Below are 24,028 nucleotides of genomic sequence, written 5' to 3'. Positions count from 1 at the left end.
TGCTGCTGTGGAGAACCTGCAGGGGTGCTATCTTTCTATGACAGAGACTTTCTTAGTGGCAGTTTGGGAGGTGGACTTATGAGTATTTACCACATACCCATTTACCTCAGAGAAACCAATCAGGAATAGAAATTCAAGGTGCCTGGTGTAGAATTTAAGCTACTTATTAATAGTTGTTATGAAGACTGCTTCCCTGGTGGCTCACATGGTAAAGAATCTGCCTGCAATGCAGGAGACCCAGGTTCAATCCCTGAGTTGGGAAGATCCCCTGGAGAAGGAAATGGCAACCCATTCCAGTATTCTGCCTGGGAAATCCCATGGACAGAGGAGCCTAGCGGGCTGTTTGTATGGGGTTGCAAAGAGTTGGATGTGACTGGGTGACTAAACACTTTCACTTTGCTTCACTGAATTGATACTATTGCATATAATTACAATCGTGCAAAAAAAAAAAAAAAGATAGGCATGGCAGAAGAGGCTGGAAGAAATACAAAGGAAATTGTGATACTGATTATGTGAGCATGGTGAGACTCAGAATAATTTTTTTCTATCTTTCAAAATTTCTTCATAAGTGTTTCTTTACTTAAACGCATCAAAAAGTGAAATCTTCCCAACAACAGTCAGGGCAGTGGGGAGCCTACTCATCTGCTCACAGGATGCAGTGACAGGTACAATGTCAGTCTTAGAAATGAACAGACCACATTGAGAGAAAGCTGATAGAGCTTTTCCATGAAGATGGAATTAGCATTTATGAAAAAGGAATGAAAGCCTGCGAAACTTTCCCTTTCTATGGAAGAGTAAGAAATATATATTGAAGAAGAACATTCCTCCACCAGCAGAGGCCTAAAACCTAGTATTTCAGAGCTCCAAGGGCAGGTGGGGGAGCTAAAGGAAGAGGTGGACCCTCTGTTCTGGCCCCTCTGGTGTCTCCCCAGGTGGCCTTCTTTTTAAAAAGTATGTTATCTCCTTAATGGAAAGGCAGGAACCATTCTGAAAGAATAAAACAGCTAATTTGAGAAGAGTTTAGGAGTGACTGGTAGGAAACGAAGAAAGGGGTAAAAGATTGTCTTGTTAGATTGCTTCATGTTTTAAAAAGAAAGTGCAAATAATTTTATTATTACTAAAAGGTGATTAACAGCAATGGAAACTATTAATAATGGAGTAACAATTGTGTTCTCACAGTTAAACAGACTGAAAAATCAACTCAATCTATCTTTGTCCTTGTGGGTTTTAGCAAAGGTATGGCATGCCTTCTCCAGACTGAGAGGCAGTCATTCTAAAGATAAATCCCGGAACTTCTATTGGTCAGAAAGGTGAGATCTTAACAAGAGGATCTCATAGTGGGAAGATAAATGAAGGGGCAGGAAATAATCTTCCTGAAACTAAGAAATCTAGGAAGCAATGTGAAAAGAGTTGTCTGAAAAGCAAGTTTTCTGTATATGTGATGGACCTGCTGCTCAGTTAAGAGTTTTTGTTTTTTTCTCTTGGCAATGCCACTTGGCTTACAGGATCTAGTTCCCTGACCAGGGATTGAACCCAGGCCACAGCAGTGAAAGCATCAAGTCCCAACCCCTAGACTGCCAAGGAATTTCTAGTTAGAGTCTTAAAAAAAGAGAGAAAAAGAAGTATCCTTTAGCTGCAATTTTGTTGATTAAACACAATTTTCCCAAACCTTCTTGCCCAAAGAGATCTATATTACAGCAACTTATCAGGTTTTGAACTATCGTCAAGGATTATTCAGATTGCTTTTTGGTCACCTGAGTTCATTATGCTGTACGTTCTAGGCCCTAAAAAAGGTCTACATCTTTTTGGAGCATTCTGCACTAAAGTATACATCTTTTACCCCAGGTTTATAGGTTTCACCTGCATCCCAGGCCATAGTAATAACATTAGCATAGATAACAGACAGTCTCAAACTTCAGAGAATGAGAGCTGGATCAGGCACACAGTGTCACCCATCATTTATTTTTAGGTGTGACTAGGTAACTACATTATAGGAGCAGGAAAACATGATGCGGATTTAATGTTATCATCAAGTAAAGCATACAACCAAGTTTAACGATAGTCATAATCCTTATCCTCTTTCAGAGTAACTAACAGTGAATGGCAAATAACTCACTATCTAATCAGTATCTAATTGATAACTATTGTTTAGAAACTGTTTTTCTAAGTTGGGGAAATTAAAGGAAGATGACAGTGGCACCAGAAACTGCTTTGTAGTTCCTGGGGAAATAGAACCTTAAATTTTAGAAAAGAATGTCTCTAGGGGTGGGACTGAGAGCAAGATCTGTGAGACACCAAAGAAGGGTAGTTGAGAAGAGTGGACATGGATCACAGGTGCTGGGGGGTGAGGGAGGAAGCTGCAATTGGCTACGTAAAATTACGTAGGATGTCTGTGTACAGGGGTATGGCTGTAAATTTTACAGTGAGGCCACCACCTGTGAGCAAGAAGGCGGCATCTCCATGGAGCAGTGCTATGAGACCTGATAGATATAAATGTCTTTGAGTATCTCAAGTGCCAGTGCTGGTCGAGATGGTGGGGACCCAGTAGTGAATGCAGTGAATGATGAACTGCAAAGGTTAAATAGTAGCCTGTAAGAAGGTGTACTGCTAATGCTAGGAGGAAAAGAGTGGAGGTGGAAGGATAAACAGGGGAAGTGAGGGAAATTTCATTTAAGGAAGAACTGAGCACATTCATAGTGAGCAGAGGAAACCCGAGACTCAAAACCAGAGACATGAGACAGGAAGCTGCAGGCTGAAGATCTTTGGAAAGAGTGTGAATGGATGCGTGTGTGCTCAGTCATGTTTGACTCTTTGCGACCCCATGGACTGTAGTCCCACCAGGCTCCTCTGACCATAGAATTCTCCAAGCAAGAATACTGGAGTGGTGTGCCCATTTCCTCCTCCAGGGCATCTTCCCTATCCAGAGATCAAACTCAAATTTCCTGAGTCTCCTGCACTGGCAGGCAGATTCTTTACCACTGCGCCACCTGGGAAGCACCTTTGGAAAGGAGTAGAGTCTTATCTGGAAAGAGAAGCAAAGGAAGAGAGAAAGAGGTGCTGTCTGGAAAGACTTTAAAGTGGGGAGGGGAGTGTGAAGGGAAGCCAGTCAGGCAGAGGTAGGTGGTCCTCTCTGCTGGCTCCTGCATCTATAAATGGGGGATAAGTCGTAGCCCCAGAGAGTAGCTATGGGATTTGCACAAGATAGCCCTGTTAAAGCCTTCAGTAGAGTGCCTGGCATGCCCACAGAGCCCTCACTAAGCCTGAAGACCAACAGGGAGGCAGGAGAAGTCAGGTGGCTCAGGGGCTGAAGTGAGTGAGGTTCGCAAGTCCAGGTGGAAGGAACAGGGCAGTCGCTAGTGAATGAATTCTTCCCTCTAGCAAGAGACTGGATAGTGATGCAGAGGGAGAAGGAGGTGGCATACTAAAGTCACTAACTCTGCCTGACAGCGCTCTGGCACTCGGCCAAAAAAAGTGTAATTAAATGTGTCTCACTGCACCCAAATTTCTCCCTAGAGATTGTCTGAAGTTACAAGGGTTTAGAATGGATGAATAAATACATATCCCTGAAGAAGGAGCGTGGAGAAGACCATCAGTATTTAATACTTTAGAGTGACTAAGCTAACATAGGAGGTTTAACAGAGGCAGAGCTGTCCCTCTACAGTGAGGGCAGAGCTGCTGCTTCCAGGGAGCCAGGACGCGAGGGGCAGGAGGGGGAACAGAGGCTGGCAGGGCTTCTGGGAAGATGAGAGGGAGGTAGGAAATGTACCAAAGGAAGCAGAAAGGCAGGTGCTGAAACGAGTCCAAGACGGTAAGTCACACAACTGGAGAGCTGGGGTCCTTCTGGTCACCTGTGGGGCAGCGGGGCGAGAAGTCGGCCGGTAGGTTTCATGCGCTCCTTCATCACCTCTCTTTGGGTTTCACCGTCTCTCTTCCCTGAATCTCACAGAGCATCTCTGTTATCTAGAGAGTCAGAAAGGGGTAACTTTTTGACAATAAAGCAAAGGTGGAGGGGACTTCATGTACTTCCCTGTTAACCCTTATTTCACAAACGCGGAAATAGAGGCTCAGAGGGAAGTGCCTTGCTCAAGGTCACACGGTGAACCTGGTGCTCAAGCAGACCTAGAAGAGCCCTAGAACCCTGTGCTGTGTTCCCCGGTGCCTGACCATCTGTTTGATAAAACCTACAGCTTGGTGAAGTTCCTGCACAGCCAGAGAACACGAAGCAAGGCTCCTCCTTTGTGGAAGTTAATGATTAAAACCTAGTCTGATCTAAAGCATCTAACCCTAGTTACTAATTAAGCCAATTTCTGTGAGAAAAGACATTTCAAACAGAAGAGTGCTGTGTTCTCTTCAGCTAAATCTATAGGCCTTCAAATTATAGTAGCATAAACTGCATAATTACAATGTTTCAAGTATGCTTAAATATATTTCATAATGCAATACCTTAACCTCTGTAGCTTACATTTTCTCTTCATTGCATGCCACATGCTGGGTCCTGCTAAAACGATTTTGTAACTTTTGGAGAAGGAATTTAACTAAAGTGACTTCACTTACAGTGTTTGAGTGAAGTAGGTAATAAAATCTGTTTGCTGTGTTCGATGTCTCCAGATAGGGCTGTAATTACACCACATAAGGAAGAAAGGTGGCTGAGCCTCAACCTAGATCATTTATGTAAACTCAGCCTTCTTGTCAACGGTGTTCTCATATTGCCTGCATCCAAACCGCAAAAATCATCTCCTATGAACCACATAGAGACAGTGTCCGATTGCAGGCCTGTGAGACTGCTTATATTCTTTCTGTAATTGGAAGTCTGTGGTTCAAGACCAAAATCTGACATTCTGAGGTTAAAAACAAACAAACAAACAAAAGTCACCAATGAATTCCCCAGTACAACAACTATATATATCTGACGCTTGTAAAAATTAAGGGTATTCTTTACATCAAAGTATTACAAATGCATACATTTACTTAAAAAAAAAGAAAAAAGCATCCTGTTCAGCTTAAAAGAAAAAAACAAGTTTGGTTCTTTGAAATGCACTTGAAAAAAAATTTGGTCCAGAAAGAAAAACAGGCAATTTCTACTATAACCAAGTTAATATTTGACAACATTTTAATCTCCTATTTCAAATATTTGGCATTATTTTTTCAACAATTTCCACCCCCCTCCCCCAAATCTTACAAAAACCAAGAAGCAAAAAGTATAGCCAGACTGTATCTATAAATACAAAGACATAATTGCAAGAAGACAAAGCATGTTTTTTTCTTAATCATTAGACTACCCTCCATTATGACAAATTGGTCACTGGGTTTTCATTTGACGGTCCTCCCTGGGCAGCATTGATAGCGTTTCTCTTGACACCTGCAGCTCCCAGCTTGCCCTGTCCTCTCTAGAAGGAAAACCACAGGCCACCGCCCTGGCGCCATCCCTGGCTAGGTCCAATCAATAAGGACTTATTTCCTGTCCATTTGCTGAGGTCACAGGAGCGAATCTCATTAATTATTTCTGCTACTGAAGCCTCAAGTGTGCTTCTGGCATGACAACTGAAAACTGCTTGACCTTTTTTCTTCTAATTTTTTTTGTAGCAGTTCCAAAAAGAAGGCAGTATTCATTTAGCAGTGTGATAAAAAGAAGAAGAAAAAAAATGTATATGTTGTTGAAGTCATTAACACATTTAGATATTTCATCATGAAAGCTCTCCCGATCACCTCCTTCCCCAATTTTTTCAGCCAACGAACAACAGTGTTTTTAATTTGGTGTCAGGAAAATCTCGTCACAGCAAACACAATGTTTTCTAAAGCAGTTCTGGCCTCCGAGGGAGGAAAGCTCTCCAGGGCCTCCAGTGCCTTGTTTCCATGGTAACGACACAGGTCAATAGCTGAAGTCACACCTTTGCCAGCTTTGATTGTTTCTCGCAACTGTTAAGAAACAAATGCACAGTAAAAGTCAGTTTTTAAGGTACCACAATTAAACTGAGGAGGGGAGCTAGAAAACAAAGAAGGGGAGAAACAGAACAGATACACTGTTTCTGCTTTTGAGGTTAAAGAGGACACCATTCCCCAATGATCTGGAGGCTCTAACATTGCCTAAGGCTGCTAGGTGTCAGCCCTCCAGAGCAGAACAATAGGCTCCAATCAGCCTAATTACACCTCCTCCCCAACTGCCACCCTGTGATAGCTTGAAGTGAGCCCTGCTAGAGGGTGGAGGTGAGGAAGGTGGAAGGGCATTTACATCTCTGGCATTTTGAATTCAGCAGCCTGATATTCTACAGTGAGGAAGACTTCATTAACATTCTATTAATAACTAATATTTTTACACTGTATGTTGACACAATAGTTCACATGAAAATTCAAGAAAGACACACAGTAGATCTGAACACTACATTACTAAAGCTGTAAGACTCTGGGACAAATGAATTAAAATGCCTTTTGTAAAGCATAAGGTCAACTCTTGCTCACAAATGGAGATGATTTCCAATCCCTCTCCTTGACAACCAGAAAGGACCAATGCAATAGTTACACTCGAGAGCTGAAGAAGAGTTATAATGATTTGGCCGGTCCACTTCTTGCCCCATTCCATCTTTTCTTTCTCAGTGAAAATATCTAACGTCTGCCTCACTCCCTAAACCAGATACTTGGGAGTCCTCCTTCATCTATTTAGGCACCATGGCTCACCCATGGCTGAACTTTTTGCACACCCCTCGGTTGATGAGGCCCACTGACAAGTTCTAGTCCATGAGACGTGAATGGTACGTGTCACTTCTGGGCTGTAGCACTTAGCCATCCATGGGAGTCCCGCCAGAGCTTTCCCTCTGGTACATCAACTGGTTTCACTGGAGAAGTTTCTCAGGTTGGACCAGAGTGACCACAGTGAGCACCATGGAGCCTCTCCAACCAGAGCAGAACGTCGTGTGGGCAAGAAACATGTCTGTTGTCTGAAAAGACTGTCAAGTTGTCTGTGGCCATCTTGACTGATACACTCACTAAGTCCCAGTCATTCTAGCTCATACAGAGCTCTCATATGATCGTCTACTCTCATTGCCACATTAGTTCAGGCTATCATCATCCCTCGACTGGGTTATTTTTGCAATCACCTCCTGAAGAGTCTTCCCACTACCAGCTCTTTCCCCCTGGACTTCATCCTTCATGCTGCCAAGGAGCTCTTTATAAAATGCAAATGTGATCTTGCTTAAAACCTTCCACTGCCTTCCAAGAGCTCTAAGAAAAACAGAAGTCCAAGCTCTTTCATGAGGCATGGAAGTCCTTTATCTATCTAGCTCTTTCTCAGCCTATTTCTTCCCTTTCCCTGTTTCTTCCCTTTCTCTGTTTCATCATTACTTAGGGAACCTACTTGCATCTGAAGAGGTCTTCCCTGATAGCTCAGTTGGTAAAGAATCCACCGGCAATGCAGGAGATCTGGGTTCGATTCCTGGGTTGGGAAGATGCCCTGGAGATGGGAAGGGCTACCACTCCAGTATTCTGGAGTGTTCCTGGAGAGTTCCATGGACTGTATAGTCCATGGGGTCACAAAGAGTTGGACACGACTGAGTGACTTTCACTCACTTCACTTGTAGGACTGCTGGTGGGTACTACATGAGACAGTACAGAGCGCTTGACAGTGTCTAAAACACTACAGATATTCAGAATGACTTAATTCTTCTTCCTTCTCAAGCCCTTAGCCAGGAAAGCTACTCCAGCCACGAAGATCAAGTCTATTTTAGCTTGATGCATAACAACCTCACAGGGAGTTGAACTTGGATCAGATCAGCTTAAAGATTTAAAAAAACAAAAAGGAAAAGAAAGGACATACCTCTTATTTTCATTAGTAGGTGTTAGGGGAACTGGGGTTGGGGGGGTGGTGCGCTCTGAAAACCAACCTAAGAACTTTATTAAAAAAAATTTATTATCAAATTTTTTTTTATTTTTCTTTTCTATTTTTTGGCTGTGCTGCATGGCATGCAGGATCTGTTCCCTAACCAGGGATTGAAGCTGTGCCCCCTGCAGTGGAAGCATGATATCTTAACCATGGGACCACCAGGGAAGTCCCCTGAATATTTTAATAGTACAGAAAAGTTGAAAGACTAGCACAGGAGTTGGCAACCTATAGCCTCAGACCAGAGGCACAGATCAGAAGGCTCAGACCAGAGGCTCAGATCAGAAGGACTGATGCCGAAGCTCCAATACTTTGGCCACCTGATGCGAATAACTGACTCATTGGAAAAGACCCTGATGCTGGAAAAGATTGAAGGCAGGAAGAGAAGGGGATAACAGAGGATGAGATGGTTAGATGGCATCACTGACTCGATGGACATGAGTTTGAGCATGCTCCAGGAGTTGGTGATGGACAGGGAAGCCTGGCGTGCTGCAGTCCATGGGGTTGCAAAGAGTTGGACATGACTGAGAGACTGAACTGAGCTTCAGACTAAATGTGGCCTCCCTGTTTTTATAAATTAAGTTCTACTGGAACATAACATGCCCATTCATTTAAGTATTGTCTATGGTTGCTTCTGTGCTGTAACGGCAGAGATGCAGGGTTGAACAGCTGCCACGGAGACCGTATGAATTGCAAAGCCTAAAATATTTACACTTTGGCCTTTACAGGAAGTCTGTGACTCCTGGACTAGCAGAATACATATCATCTACCTAGACTCAACAATCATTAATACTTTGCTATTTTTGTCCTATCTACTTGTATGTGTGTTTTCTGAATCATTTGAAAGTAAGCTGTAAGCAGTGGTAAGCTGCTTAATTACTCTCCAGAGGAGAAATTAACTTTCTAGAGGAGAAAAAAGCCCTACTTATAGATTGTGTGGTTTGCATACTCCCATCATGGTGGATTTCAAGCTACCAAGGGTTGCAGAATCACAAAATTCTTAAATATTTAACAACTGGTTCTGAGCTGGCAGGACATGACTTGGATGCACCATGAGCTGTAGAATGCTTTACCCTTGTTTTGAGAAGTATCTCCTAAGATAAGAACATTTTCCTACACAGCCAGACCTCTATTATCAGAGCTCGGAAAGTTAACAGTAATACTCTCATATTATGTAATATCTAGTCTACCTGTAAATTTTCCCAACTGGCTCCAAAATTTCTTTTTTAGCCTTTCAACGCCCACCCCCATCCCCAAACTGTAATAAATCCTGGTTCACACACTGCATTCATTTGTTATGACACTTTAAACTTCTTCCTCCCCCTACGATATTGCCATTTTGAAAGGACCAAGCTATGTTGTACAGTGTTCTACATTCTGCATTTCTCTGATTGCTATGCTTAGTCTATAAACTTGATTCAGTCAGGCTCCACTGAATATTTGATGCTGACTTACATGGCATTTAATGGGCTTCCCTGGTGGCTCAGATGGTAAAGAATCTGCCTGTAATGCAGGAGACCTGGGCTCACTCTCTGGGTTGGAAAGATCCCCCAGAGAAAGAAATGGCAACCCACTATAGTATTCTTGCCTGGAGAATTCTATGGACAGAGGAGCCTGGTGGGGTATGGTATTTAATCCTACGTGCGTGCATGCCAAGTTGCTTCAGTCATGTCAGGCTCTTTGCAACCCCATGGACTGTAGCCTGCCATGCTCTTCTGTCCATGGGATTCTCCAGGCAAGAATACTTGAGTAGGTTACTATGCCCTCCTGCATTGGCAGGGCGGGTTCTTTACTACTAGCACCACCTGGGAAGCCCATTTAATCCTACCATGAAGGGTAATTCAGATTAGGGCAAAACAGCACCCAAGAGGACTTCACTGGTGGCTCAGTGGTACAGAACCTGCCTGCCAATGCAGGAGACGTGGGTTCAGTCCCTAAGTCAGGAAGATCCCCTGGTGTAGGAAATGGCAACCCACTCTAGTATACTTGCCTGTGAAATCTCATGGACAGAGGAGCCTGATGGGCTACAGTCCATAGGGTCGCAAAGAGTCAGACACAACTGAGCAACTGAACACACACAAGCACCCAGGAGGATATCCCTAAAAGTTACTCATGCCCTAAAAAGAGTTAATTTCTCTTTCCCAATGACTATTCTACTTCCAGTTAATACCCCAATCTGCTCTCCACAGAGCTGGCTCACAAGACTTTGCATACCAAGGATCCAATAGCTTCCATGTGTAAAATGCCCATTTCAGGACTCACTGGTAATCTAATCCTTCATGGAAGGCATTAATATTATTCTTCATAGGCATCTGTATACACTTCCACCAATTGAACATAAACTACTGGTTCAAAGGAAATCCTTCAGATATAATTAATAGGGCATAACTGAGATTCATTTTTACTATAAATTAGAATAGGCTATGAGTTCATCCAGAAAAATACAATATTGGAAAATACAGAAAAATACAAAAACAGAAAATACAAATATACAAAATACAAATAATACAAAAATAATATACAAAAAAATACAAAAATACAAATACAGAAAAATACAAAAATATACAAGACACATTAAGCTGGAGTTCCTAAACCTGGCTGATCATGATTCATCTAGGGAGCTTTAACATACAGATGCCTAGACCTCATTCCTGGAGATGGATTCAGTAAGGCCTTAAAAAAATACTTCTTAGGTCACTTCAATGATTAACCAGATTTGGGAGTACCTCACTCACTGGGGCATGTATTTGGAGTGATGATATTTTAAAATCATTATGTTGGATTTATACTGTTTTAACCACACTTGCAAAGTGTTGTCTTCGTGATGATCAAATTAAGTTCAGCAAGCATTTATTGGGCACCTCTACGCCATAGCTATATAGTAGGGGCTAGAGGTACAGAAAGAGACACAGTTGCTGCCTCCCAGGACCACTTGTTAGAAGGCTTGTCATAGGGCTGCAGAACTAGAGAGGGCTGAGTGCAACACGGAGGGATTGGACCCATGATGTTGGATCTTAGTTGCAAGAGAAAAGACCACAATAAAAAAAATTCTTTTCACTTTTGCCTTCACCTACATTTTGACTGGGCAAATTCCCAACTGATGCACAAATACAACTTTCCATATTAGGATGTGGCTAAAATGCTCGTAAGCCCACTCTGGCCTTTATGACCTGAAAACCACTTTCGCTGTAGGATAAATTAAAAAAATACAAAAAGGTGAATTATCATTTTGCTTTTTATTTCCATGATACAGCACTTTAGGGCAATAATTTAATTAAACCTCTAATTAAGTCAACTGAATAGTTGTATCACCTGAAATAAATTAAGTCCAAATTGCCTGTTAGAGGATCCATTAAAGATATTAACACAGAGAGAAGAGAATGCATAGTACTTAAAATTAAGTGCATTATTATTAGTATTTATCAAAAGGTATCACTTTTCAGTGATAAATGTATCTTTTATGAGACCATTTTAAGAAATCATTGTATGCCTCTGAAAACTATTTGGTTTGAAAGTCCTCTAAAAATTAAAGACAAGCCCCTGCCACAGGGTCTCAGTAGCTTTAGAAGGTGAGGAGGCAGCAACTCCTTCCGTCCAATGAAAACAGAAGACCTGAGATCTAGAAGAAACCCCAAGCACTGTCTTCTCACCTCGTTTTGCAGAAGATACTGGATGAGAAAGGCTAAGTGGCATGGACAAGAGTCAACAGCAAATTTGAGAAATGGCCTGAGGTTTCATTTCTGCACATCCAGAGCTCTTCCACCCTATAGCACTGGAAAAGACTTGGGGATAACCCCAAGTTTTATTTCACCCAACTAGAACAGGGATACTAAAACCCAACTGGAACACAGGTTAGACTGTGTTCTGAAGAAACTGTATAACAGAGTGAGGGAGTATGAAACAATGTAAAGTTTTTGTTTTTTTTTTTTGTGGTTGAAAACAGCTGGATAAGGGTAAAAGAAAACAAACAGAAGCCATGCTATTATGGGAAGAGACCACATACCTCCCAACCAAGAGGTAGGAGTGGACCATGCTTGCTTAATAGAGATTATACAGCTGGCAGAAAGGTATGATGCAGTAATGACATGGAACTTCAACCTTTGAACATCTGCTAAAACTTGCATTCTATTGTTGACAAATTCTTGATTTGCCTGACTGATAATCTTATGTATCAGAAGAGAGAAGAAGCACTTTTTGCTTAGCTATGTCAGCATAACTGGCTATAAATGTGATAGGGATTAACAAAAAATTAATGCCATCCTGGTATTAGAATTGGCTTCCCTGATGGCTCAGAAGGTAAAGAATCTGCCCACAATGCAGGCGACCTGGGTTCGATCCCTGGATTGGGAAGATCCCCTGGAGTAGGGAATGGCAACCTACTCCAATATCCTTGCCTGGAGAATTCCATGGACAGAGGAGCCTGACGGGCTACAGTCCATGGGGTCGCAAAGAGTCAGACATGACTGAGAGACTAACACTTTCACTTTCACTGGTATTAGAATCAATCCTGAGAAAGGACTAGCAGGTGTGGGTTTGGACACCTGGACTATGTGTTAGGAAAGTACATTGCAAAAATGAGTTTAGTGAAAAGACAGCCATGGTTCCAAGAATCTATAACTGGAAATACAGTTCAAGGGTGACAGAAGCTACTGAAAAACTAAACTCCAGCAATAGTCATAATTAATTATGAAAGTGAACAAAATAATGGCTACTGAATAAACTCTCTCAGGGCTCACATTTGAGAAGGCATGGGTGTAAAAGGAGGAGCCTACCATCCCCTCCAATGCACAGAGTGCCACCGTGGAGATCGAGTCCTATCCCTGGCTTGAAGGAGCTGACAGAAAGAGAGGCACAAAGCTGTAAAAATTGTGTAGGACTCCACCAAATAGGTCTATATTGTCACCAGGACACCTCATAGAAAATGTTCAGAAACAAACAACCTTGTCAAAATCTGCTAAAGTCTGATGGGCATTCATGGGGGCAGCACGGGGAGGAGATGATGACAAAAATGAGGGGCTTTGAAATGTAAAGGCTGTATGCTGAATAAGAACAAGTATGTGCAAATATTTGCAAAAGATAATATACTATTAAAAGAAACCAAGGAAATAGAACAACTGAAGAATGAGTTCAAAATTGTGAAGACTAAATTCCACAGAAGAGGGGCCTTTAAAGATAATGCATAAGATATTATGCATTCAAATAGCCCATTACAGGTTGTCAGGGAACCTTGGATGCAGCTACCATCTTGGCTTTTGGTGTCCTTAGCTTTCCAAGACCACCCACTCTCCCACTCTTAAACATCATATTATCCTCTAGGACAAACAGCTGTGCAGCTTTCTCACTCCCTTTGCCTGATGTTCCCGTCCAGTTTTCATCCTCTGACACTTTCTTTCTTTGCCTTCCTCCTCACTCTGAAAATGTAGTTCCTGGTCTAGAGCACCTTCACAGATGCACCCATCCACCTCTGTCCTGCTCTCATATGCTTGGAATGCATATAACTGTCCTTCCCAGCTACTGAAAGACTGTGAGAAATGTCAGAAATGGGAGAGTCAAATGACTAATGCCTTCCAATACTGGACAAACAAAAATGAGGACAAATGTGCATTCTGTAACACAGACCCGTGAACTTATGAAAATTATGCCAAAAATCCAGAAAAGGTTAATAGACCGATTGTGAACTCTAGAGAAAAAGCAGTGGTGATCACAGCCTCAGGATAAGTGGGTCACAACGAGCACATTATAACAGAACAATCTCATTTTTCTTTTGATATTAACTTGACTGCTAGCTTCAGAAATAGTAGAGTACATTCAGATTTTCATCATGGATAAGACAGAGAAACAGGATCTGTATTAGAGTTTGTAATATGGATTCAAATATGTAAAACAACTATTCCTAGAAAATGTTTAGTAGTGGATTTATAGTTAGCAGAAAGGTGATACCTGGTATTGTACTACAAGACTCAGTACTTGGTTCCTTTCCCTTATCACATTGAAAGACGATGGAGAAGAAATGCAGGTTAAATTTTAATTTTCAGATGTCACACAGTCAAGGGAGAAAGTTAACACGTGGACAGCATCAAAATTTTAATGGTTTTGACATGTTGAGCAATAGACTGATACTAGCCAGATGAAATGGAACAGGGCAACTGTACAGTTGAGCATTTAGGTTTAATAAACTAATTACAAAAATGTAAACCTCAGTTTGGCAGTGACTCATAGAAAAATGCTGAGAATCTTTGATAACGACATTCTGTATATAAGCCAAAACTGTGATGCAGATACTAAAAAAAAGCAAACGCAAATCTTGGCAGTATAAATAGATGCACATGCCCAAAAGACAGGCAATAACAGTCTCACTGCAGTCTTTGATAGCTAATCATTTTTAGAAAACTATGTTCAAATCCTGGGTGCCATGTCTCAAGAGGGACATTGACAAGATAGATAGGGTCCAGCATGAGGATGAAGAAGTATTTGGAAACATGTCATCTACGGAATGCTTAACCTGGAGGAAAGGGTTAAAGGAAGATATTAAACCCATCCTCAAACTACTAAAGCAATTAAATGGAAGAAGGAGCAGTCCTGTTTTATATGCTTCAGGAAACAGAACAAAGAGCAATCAGGTGAAATTGCTGGGAAGCTTCAATTTCAATTACAAGTAAGAAAGAGCTTTCAAATGACTAGTGTTGTCTAACAACGAATAATTTTTTTTGACAAGTTGTAAACTCCCTATCATTGAAAGTCCTCAGCAGCTAGATGCCCACATCGGAGAAGGTATAAATGAAACTCTAAGCTGAAGAGGGAGGTGGGACAAGGCTGCCTCCAAGGTGCCACGCAACTTTAAGATTCAAGCAGGCTGTACTTAAATTGAATGGTTTTGCCAGCTTCTGAGTGGCAAGGCTTGGTACAAAAGGAAAAACAGTAATTAAAACGTTTCTTTAATACAATAAACTGTGAAATGTATCACAAACAACATAAAAATTTCCTTTTTACTTAGAATGACTTATTTTACTTAGAATGACTTATTTACTTATTAAAAAGCAGAGACATCACTTTGCTGACAAAGGTCTGTCTAGTGAAAGCTATGGTTTTTCAAGTAGTCACGTATGGATGTGAGAGTTGGACCATAAAGAAAGCTGAACGCCAAAGAATTGATGCTTTTCAACTGTGGTGTTGGAGAAGACTCTTGAGAGTCCCTTGGACTGCAAGATCAGACCAGTCAATCCTAAAGGAAGTCAGTCCTGAATATTCATTGGAAGGACTGATGCTGTAGCTAAAGCTCCAATACCTTGGCCACCTGATGAGAAGAACTGACTCTTTGGAAAAGACCCTGATGTGGAAAGATTGAAGGCAAGAGAAGGGGACGACAGAGGATGAGATGGTTGGATGGCATCACCACCTCAATGGACATGAGTTTGAGCGAGCTTTGAGAGGTGGTGATAGACAGGGTATCCTGGCGTGCTGCAGTCCATAGGGTTGCAAACAGTTGGACACAACTGAGCGACTGAACTGAACTGAACTAGAATGACAAATTATTTAAAAGAATCTATAGGGAAAAAAAATCTACTGATCTTAATCTACTGATCTAATGACCTTAATTAAATGTCTTATTTTGGCAAAAATGGAAGGAAGTGGAAATAAGAGAATGTTTAGTTATTTTCTCAATCACATGAATTCACAGGTGAAGACACAATTAGAATGGAGTGTGTCCCAATATTAAAATAGTAATAATAATATAATAATAATAGCAATAGCAACAAAGACAACCCCATATATAGTACTTACATGTGCCTCTGTTTCTGCTAAGTCGCTTCAGTCGTGTCCGACTCTCAGCAACCCCATGGACTGTAGCCTACCAGGCTCCCCCATCCGTGGGATTTTCCAGGCAAGAGTACTGGAGTGGGGTGCCATTGCCTTCTCCAATATATCTATATAATATATATAAGATACATATAATAGTACTTACCTCATAGGACTATTGTGAGGATTACATACACACACATATATACCTTCTGTTCTATATACCTTATGAGGTGTATGTGTGTGTGGATCTATCTATCTAGGAAAAATTCGAATTTCATTTGAGAAGAGAACACATATGTCAATATTGTCCTTTGCACAGGGCAAACTTTTAACATATACATCACAGATTTAAAAAAATACATCAAATCAACTACTTTTGGATAAAACCATATTTACAGAGATGACAGAAACTTAAGCCATCATTAGATTAATCATGTACCTCTTACAGCATACACATTTTTTTTCTACCACAAGTAAAAATGCCATACAGTTGTGGAACAAATGTCAGTAGGAATTGGAGGTGGAAAACTTCCATATTTTCTGCTAAGAAAAAGTCATAAATACCTCAATATACTTAAGTATATTCTTCTAGACATACTTTTTAAACAAGGTACTGAATAAAACAAAACTAATATATTTGTACCTAAAAAATTCTTAATAACAGAAACTTTTTTTTTAATTAAAAATCTCAACCAAAGACTCTGACTGCAACTCTGGTATCTGGGTTTCACGCAACCAACCAGACACTGCCTCTCATCATTTTCACAATTAAAAAAAAAAAATTTCAGTGTTCATCATACTACATTGAAGTCACTGGATAAAAGATAAGTTCAAAATGACAAACATAATTTATCACATACTTTAAACATTTTTACTATTCTGTGATAAAATATCAGAGTATTTTTCTTTTTGTAAAATAGCCTGTAAAATTACTGTAATATAGATCTGTATTGAGTTTTGAGATACTAATTTTTAACAAGTTCTATTTATTGTTTTGAAGAATTAAAATCATTCTGTATAACTGTGTGAGAGTTCAGGACACGCATGACATTTGTTACACTGCTCTCCTTTTCCCTGATCAAGTTCTGGAAGCCCATGGAGATGGGAGGTAAGAGAGGTGGACTCCAAGAGGGACAAAATGCCACATATTTCCAGACATGATGGCCTTTCAAGCACGATGGAGCAGAATCCTCCAAATGAACCCACACAGGAACCTTTTTTTAATCTTATAACAGGATGAGATGTTCCCTTCCTAAGACTGATTAATTCATTTATGCTATTTCATAATAATACAAAAAATAATCATAAAGAGGCAATAAGCACTGGCAGTGGGGAAACTCTGGACCTGGACATGTGTGACCTTAGGCAAAGTAACTTCTCTAAGCTCACCTCACCTATAAAATGACAGAGATAATACTTATGCCACAGGCAATTATAATGAGGAACGAATAAGATAATGTATATGAAATTAGTATCAATAAAATGCTTTACAAATATAAGGTTTGAAGAGTAAGGGAGCATGGGAATACATTGCAAAGCTTACATTAACATTTATATAATGTACCTGGTTCGTTTCCAAGGCAAACCAGTCAATATCACAGTAATCCAAGTCTATGCCCCGACCAGTAATGCTGAAGAAGCTGAAGTTGAACAGTTCTATGAAGACCTACAAGAATGTTTAGAACTAACACCCAAAAAAGATGTCCTTTTCATTACAGGGGACTGGAATGCAAAAGTAGAAGTCAAGAAACACCTGGAGTAACAGGCAAATTTGACCTTGGAGTATAGAATGAAGCAGGGCAAAGGCTAATAGAGTTTTGCCAAGAGAACGCACTGGTCATAGCAAACACCCTCTTCCAACAACACAAGAGAAGACTCTACACATGGACATCACCAGATGGCCAACACTGAAATCAGATTGATTATATTCTTTGCAGCCAAAGATGGAGAAGCTCTATACAGTCAGCAAAAACAAGATAGGGGGCTGACTGTGGCTCAGATCATGAACTCCTTATTGAGAAATTCAGACTTAAATTGAAGAAAGTAGGGAAAACCACTAGACCATTCAGGTATGACCTAAATAAAATCTCTTACGATTATACAGCGGAAGTGAGAAATAGATTTATGGGACTAGATCTGATAGACAGAGTACCTGAAGAACTACGGACGGAGGTTCATGACACTGTACAGGAGACGGGTCAAGACCATCCCCAAGAAAAAGAAATGCAAAAAAGCAAAATGGCTGTCTGAGGTGGCCTTACAGAGAACTGTGAAAAGAAGAGAAGCGAAAAGCAAAGGAGAAAAGGAAAGATACACCTGTTTGAATGCAGAGTTCCAAAGAATAGCAAGGAGAGATAAGAAAGCCTTCCTCAGCGATCAATGCAAAGAAATAGAGGAAAACAACAGAATGGGAAAGACTAGAGATCTCTTCAAGAAAATTAGAGATACCAAGGGAACATTTCATGCAAAGATGGGCTCAATAAAGGACAGAAATGGTATGGACCTAACAGAAGCAGAAGAGATGAAGAAGAGGTGGCAAGAATACACAGAAGAAATGTACAAAAAAGATCTTCATGACCCAGATAATCACGATGGTGTGATCACTCACTTAGAGCCAGACATCCTGGAATGTGAAGTCAAATGGGCCTAAGGAAGCATCACTATGAACAAAGCTAGTGGAGGTGATGGAATTCTAGTTGAGCTATTTCAAATCCTAAAAGATGATGCTGTGAAAGTGCTGCACTCGATATGCCAGCAAATTTGGAAAACGCACCAGTGGCCACAGGACTGGAAAAGGTCAGTTTTCATTCCAATCCCAAAGAAAGGCAATGCCAAAGAATGCTCAGACTACCACACAGTTGCACTCATCTCACATGCTAGTAAAGTAATGCTCAAAATTCTCCAAGCCAGGCTTCAACAATACGTGAACTTTGAACTTCCAGATGTTCAAGGTAGTTTTAGAAAATGCAGAGGAACCAAAGATCAAATTGCCAACATCCGCTGGATCATCGAAAAAGCAAGAGAGTACCAGAAAAACATCTATTTCTGCTTTATTGACTATGCCAAAGCCTTTCACTGTGTGGATCACAATAAACTGTGGAAAATTATGAAAGAGATGGGACTACCAGACCACCTGACCTGCCTCTTGAGAAATCTGTATGCAGGTTAGGAAGCAACAGTTAGAATTGGACATGGAACAACAGACTGGTTCCAAATAAGAAAAGGAGTACGTCAAGGCTGTATATTGTCACCCTGCTTCTTTAACTTATATGCAGAGTACATCATGAGAAACGCTGGGCTGGGGGAAGCACAAGCTGGAATCAAGATTGCCAGGAGAAATATCAATAACCTCAGATATGCAGATGACACCACCCTTATGGCAGAAAATGAAGAAGAACTAAAGAGTCTCCTGATGAAAGTGAAAGAGAAAAGTGAAAAAGTTGGCTTAAAGCTCAACATTCAGAAAACTAAGATCATGGCATCCAGTCTCATCACTTCATGGCAAATAGATGGGGAAACAGTGGCTGACTATTTTTTTGGGCTCCAAAATCACTGCAGATGGTGATTGCAGCCATGAAATTAAAAGACGCTTACTCCTTGCAAGGAAAGTTATGACCAACCTAGATAGCATATTAAAAAGCAGAGACATTACTTTGCCAACAAAGGTCCATCTAGTCAAAGCTATGGTTTTTCCAGCAGTCATGTATGGATGTAAGAGTTGGATTATAAAGAAAGCTGAGTGCCGAAGAATTGATGCTTTTGAAATGTGGTGTTGGAGAAGACCCTTGGACTGCAAGGAGATCCATCCAGTCCATCCTAAAGGAGATCAGTCCTGGGTGTTCATTGGAAGGACTGATGTTGAAGCTGAAACTCCAATACTTTGGCCACTTGATGTGAAGAGCTGACTCATTTGAAAAGACCCTGATGCTGGGAAAGATTGAAGGCAGGAGGAGAAGGGGACGATAGAAGATGAGATGGTTGGATGGCATCACCGACTCAATGGAGATGAGTTTGAGTAAACTCCAGGAGCTGGTGATAGACAGGGAGGCCAGGCATGCTGTGGCCCATGGGGTCTCAAAGAGTCGCACATGTCTGAGCGACTGAACTGACTGACTGACTAACTAACCTGGCTTTAATTATAAAGATTCATAGACTATTTTACATAGATTCATGCAAGTATTTTAAATATTTAAAAATTGTAATTATTAGTAAATAGGAAACATGCTTGTTCTGAAAAATCAAATCATCTTGATCATTGAAAATTCAATCTATTCTCCCTAAAAGGGAAAAGAAAAACACACGATAAAAACAGATAAGGTATCATTTTTCTTGCCCTCTCTTCCACACTAGTCTATTAAGCTCAGTCTGGATGATGTGTGGCGTCCTGTTGAGAGTGAGATTTCAGCACTGATTTCAAGGCTCAACATCTCAGCTAAGTACATCTGAGTTTGTGCTGTGAAATACTATCCACAAAGACCTGAACATAATCAAACAACTCATTTCATACAAATTATCATATCTGAACATATATGTATATTACATGTATGCTGTACTTAGTCGCTCAGCCATGTCCGACTGGTTGCAATCCCACGGACTGTAGCCCGCTAGGCTCTTCTGTCCATGGGGATTCTCCAGGCAAGAATACTGGAGTGGATAGCCTATTCCTTCTCCAGATGATCTTCTGGACCCAGGAAATGAACTGGGATCTCCTGCATTGCAGGCTGATTCTTTACCAGCTGAGCTACCAGGGAAGCCCGTATTATAAATACTGCTAAGCAAACACCCATACATACATATATAATTTATAAATATTTTCATATAGTTAAAAACATTTTATTGGCATAATCAAAACTGACTAAAACTGTTCACTGTATGGCTGAGTATTCAGGTAAAGTTGTGCTTGCTGCTTAAGAAACAGAGGTCAGCTTGGAGCTCAGGGTATGAGTAGATGTGTCTGATTTCAAAATGTAATTAAGGGGAATAAGTATACGATTTTAGTTTTTAAAAGTTAATTTATAAATTTTCATTAACATTTGGTAAGTAGGGTATTTAAGAGTGGTGGTGGTGCTCAGTCGTGTCCGACTCTTTGCAACTCCATGGACTACAGGCCACCAGGCTCCTCTGTCCATGGGATTTTCCAGGTAAGAATACGGGAGTGGGTTGCCATTTCTTCCTCCAAGGGATCTTTCCAACCAGGGATCAAACTTGCATCTCTTGCATCTCCTGTACTGGCAGGTGGATTGTTTACCACTGTGCCACCTGAGAAGCCCCATCTGACATATGTATGGAATTATATTAAATTGAGGCTTAATTCCACAGGAAAAGCAATTTTTGCTGCTTGGTTATCATGTCTTCTGATGCAGGCACATCATGTATGTAAACCATCCTGGGGATTATAAGAGAAACACATAAATTATGCAAGAGTGAATTTGGGTTTCTAGCTTGACTTGAGTCTATATCTTATACATTTCTCTTTTTTAAAAATTAATTAATTAATTTAAAATTTTTGGTTGCACTGGGTTTTTGCTGCTACACTTGGGTTTTCTCTAGTTGCAGTGAGTGGGAGCTACTCTGTTGTGGTGAGCGGGCTTCTCACTGCAGTGGCTTGTTTTGTTCTGGAGCACGGGTTCTAGAGCATGGGCTCAGCAGTTGTGCACAGGCTTAGGTGCTCCAAGGCATGTGAGATCTTCCCAGAGCAGGGATCGTGTCACCTGTGTTGGCAGGTGGATTCTTATCCACTGCACACCAGGGAAGTCCCTTCATTCATTTCTTAAATTCTCCTCATATCTTGATTTTTCATCTGCCAAAACCTTGGGATCACTTATATCAAAACCACTATTACCACCAGCATCACTACTATCCACTGAGCCTAGATTCCTGGCATCCCAACATACATCCTGATACAAAATGAGCTCAAAACACACGACTTCCATCACTGGTCTTTGTGCGCATGCTAAGTTGCTTTAGTCATGTCCAATTCTTTGCAACCCTATGGACCGTAGCCTGCCAGCCTCCTCTGTCCATGGGATTCTCTAGGCAAGAATACTGGAGTGGGTTGCCATTCCTTTCTCCAGGGGATCTTCATGACCCAGGGATCAAACCTGCATCTCTTATGTCTCTTGCACTGACAGGCGGGTTCTTTACCACTAGCGCCACCTGGGAAGTCCTCCATCCATCACTGGAACGCACACCAAATGACAGAAAAACAATAGCTACTGAGAGCAATGACAACCAATGTATACCTCAGCCCGGCCTTCCAGGCAGATCACATCAGACTGAGGGCACATGCAGGAAGCAATGCTATGGGGGTGACGCTGTCACTCTGTACCATATAAGTGTAATCATATCAGCAGGATTAACACCTCTCCCAGATACAGGAGGGTTCGACGTTATGGTGCTATGGTATTCGTTAACATAGACCCTTGCGTTCATTGAGAGAACAGTGGTAAGAACTTGTTTTATTTTCATTTTTTTATATTTGTTTATTTGGCTGCATCAGGTCTTAGTCATAGCATGCGGGATCTTCGATGCTCATGCGGGATCTTTAATTGCAGTGCATGTGGGCTCTTAGTTCCCCACAAGGGATTGAATCTGCATCCCCTGCACTCCAAGGCTGCAATGCAAGGGAAGTCTTGAGAACTTGTCTTAAATGGTCATATCTCTAAAACTTTCTTGAAAGAGGGAAGAATGCATACCAGCTTAGGAAAAAAAATCACAATAATCACTGAACTAGTTCAGCAAATAAATCCTAAGATATTCACTTGCTAGTCAGTCACTATTTCCGAGAGCAGAATTATGTTAGGATTATAGAGTAATGCATACCATTTTCTGGATTTTGGTAAGACCAGAGACTGACTACAAATTCTCTCTTACTTCTCTTTGTTGTATGTCTAAAGTACCCTGGGAAACAGTGTGGTAGTGAAGAGTACAGTGTGGAGTCAATAGACCTGGCTAGAATCGTGACTGTGAGATAGTAACTGTGTGAACACTGTTAGCTTATTTAATCTCTTCTGCATAAAATGAAAGGATTCAGAGACAGAATCTGATAGAACCACTTGATTGAAGCTCAGTGTATGTCTTGAACAGAGTGCACACTAAAGAACATGCTTACAATGACATGCATCTTACCAGGGTCATAGGACTACAACCTTTCCTAACAGGTACATAGGAATGAAGACAAAAGGCAGCAAAATTTCTTTGGATCTAGAACAGGGAGACCTTCCATAGGGGCACCATGCATGAATCAATCTTCAGAGGCACATCTTTGACTTTAGTACTATCTGGTGGATAGGTAAGATCTTTCCTCAAGCCAGAAAGTCAAGCACTTGGAAGAAAGAAAAGATCTACTCAATGGTAATCTTTAGTTAGTAGCATCATACACATCACTGATCTATGTTATAGGTTCTGTCATCTCTACTGTGACCTCAGTAATTCTGTTTAAAATTGAGGTGCACAGCTACCATGCCATTTTCAGAAAGGTGGTTAAGCACATCTAGGATTGATATTCAGTCTCATGTGTCAGCGGGGAGGCTAAGTAGTGCCTTCAGACACAGCTGAGGAAACACGAGGGAATGGCTTCAGATATACCATCTGAACAAATTATAGCTTTCTCTAAGATCAAACATCTTGACATCACAGAAGTCCTTAATTCCACGTAAAATCAGGCTGTAGAATTAGTGAATAAATTTGCAAATAACAATCTAAGGCAATGACAAAGATTTCCGACTTACTGAAACCAGATTCAACATCGACACAGAGGTGCCTCCCTTTTCATTCTCTTTTTGGAAAACTCATGTCCTTCCACTGCTTTTGATGACACTGAAAGAAACAGTATTCCCTTCAGATCTACTTAAAGCTGTTTCATGGACTAAGCAGACTCCTCCAGGGGACAAAAGGCTCAGTCCTCCACATAAAGTCACACAGTCACTCCCTGTGCACAGGTGGGTCCTGATACCACAAACTGGGAACAATAATTGAATCCAGCTACCCCACTGTGCAGAGCATTTATCCACAGAACCAGCCTGGTGAGCATCTGTAGTTAGCTTTCTAGACTAAGATTCAAAAGGTCACCCCAAATGAATCTTTGTTTTAACCCAGAGAGTGTATGCCATTGAGGAGGTATTTGATTATACTAGGGAAGAAATAAGAGGATCAAAGATGGAGTCAAATACATCTTAAAACGAATGAAAAGGAACATAGGCACAAACAGCTGGCACATCTTGGGTTATTCATTCATTCAATAGTAGTTCAGCATATATTTATTGGGTACCCAGTATGTAGCAGGAACTGTGTTAGGTCCTCAGGATATAAAACCAGACACAATTCCAGGCTTACAACCAACAACTCCTCTTCATCAAC

General features: G+C 41.0%; 1 protein-coding gene across 3 annotated transcripts in view; it reads right to left on the bottom strand.

The window, feature by feature from the left end:
- Positions 1-5,092: 5,092 nt before the first annotated feature.
- Positions 5,093-24,028, bottom strand: part of PDSS2 (decaprenyl diphosphate synthase subunit 2) — a 253,400-nt gene continuing 234,464 nt past the window's right edge. For all 3 annotated transcript variants that reach the window (XM_081526868.1, XM_081526870.1, XM_081526869.1), the window contains one exon: positions 5,093-5,916. In XM_081526868.1, the coding sequence (XP_081382994.1) occupies positions 5,758-5,916 (159 nt within the window). In that variant the 3' untranslated portion in view covers positions 5,093-5,757. The remainder of the gene's footprint in view (positions 5,917-24,028) is intronic.

This window comes from Giraffa tippelskirchi, chromosome 9 (assembly GCF_054371585.1).
Source record: "Giraffa tippelskirchi isolate mGirTip1 chromosome 9, T2T-mGirTip1v1.2.pri, whole genome shotgun sequence".
Lineage (NCBI taxonomy): Eukaryota > Metazoa > Chordata > Mammalia > Artiodactyla > Giraffidae > Giraffa > Giraffa tippelskirchi.
This window is presented reverse-complemented; position numbering and strand designations above follow the sequence as displayed.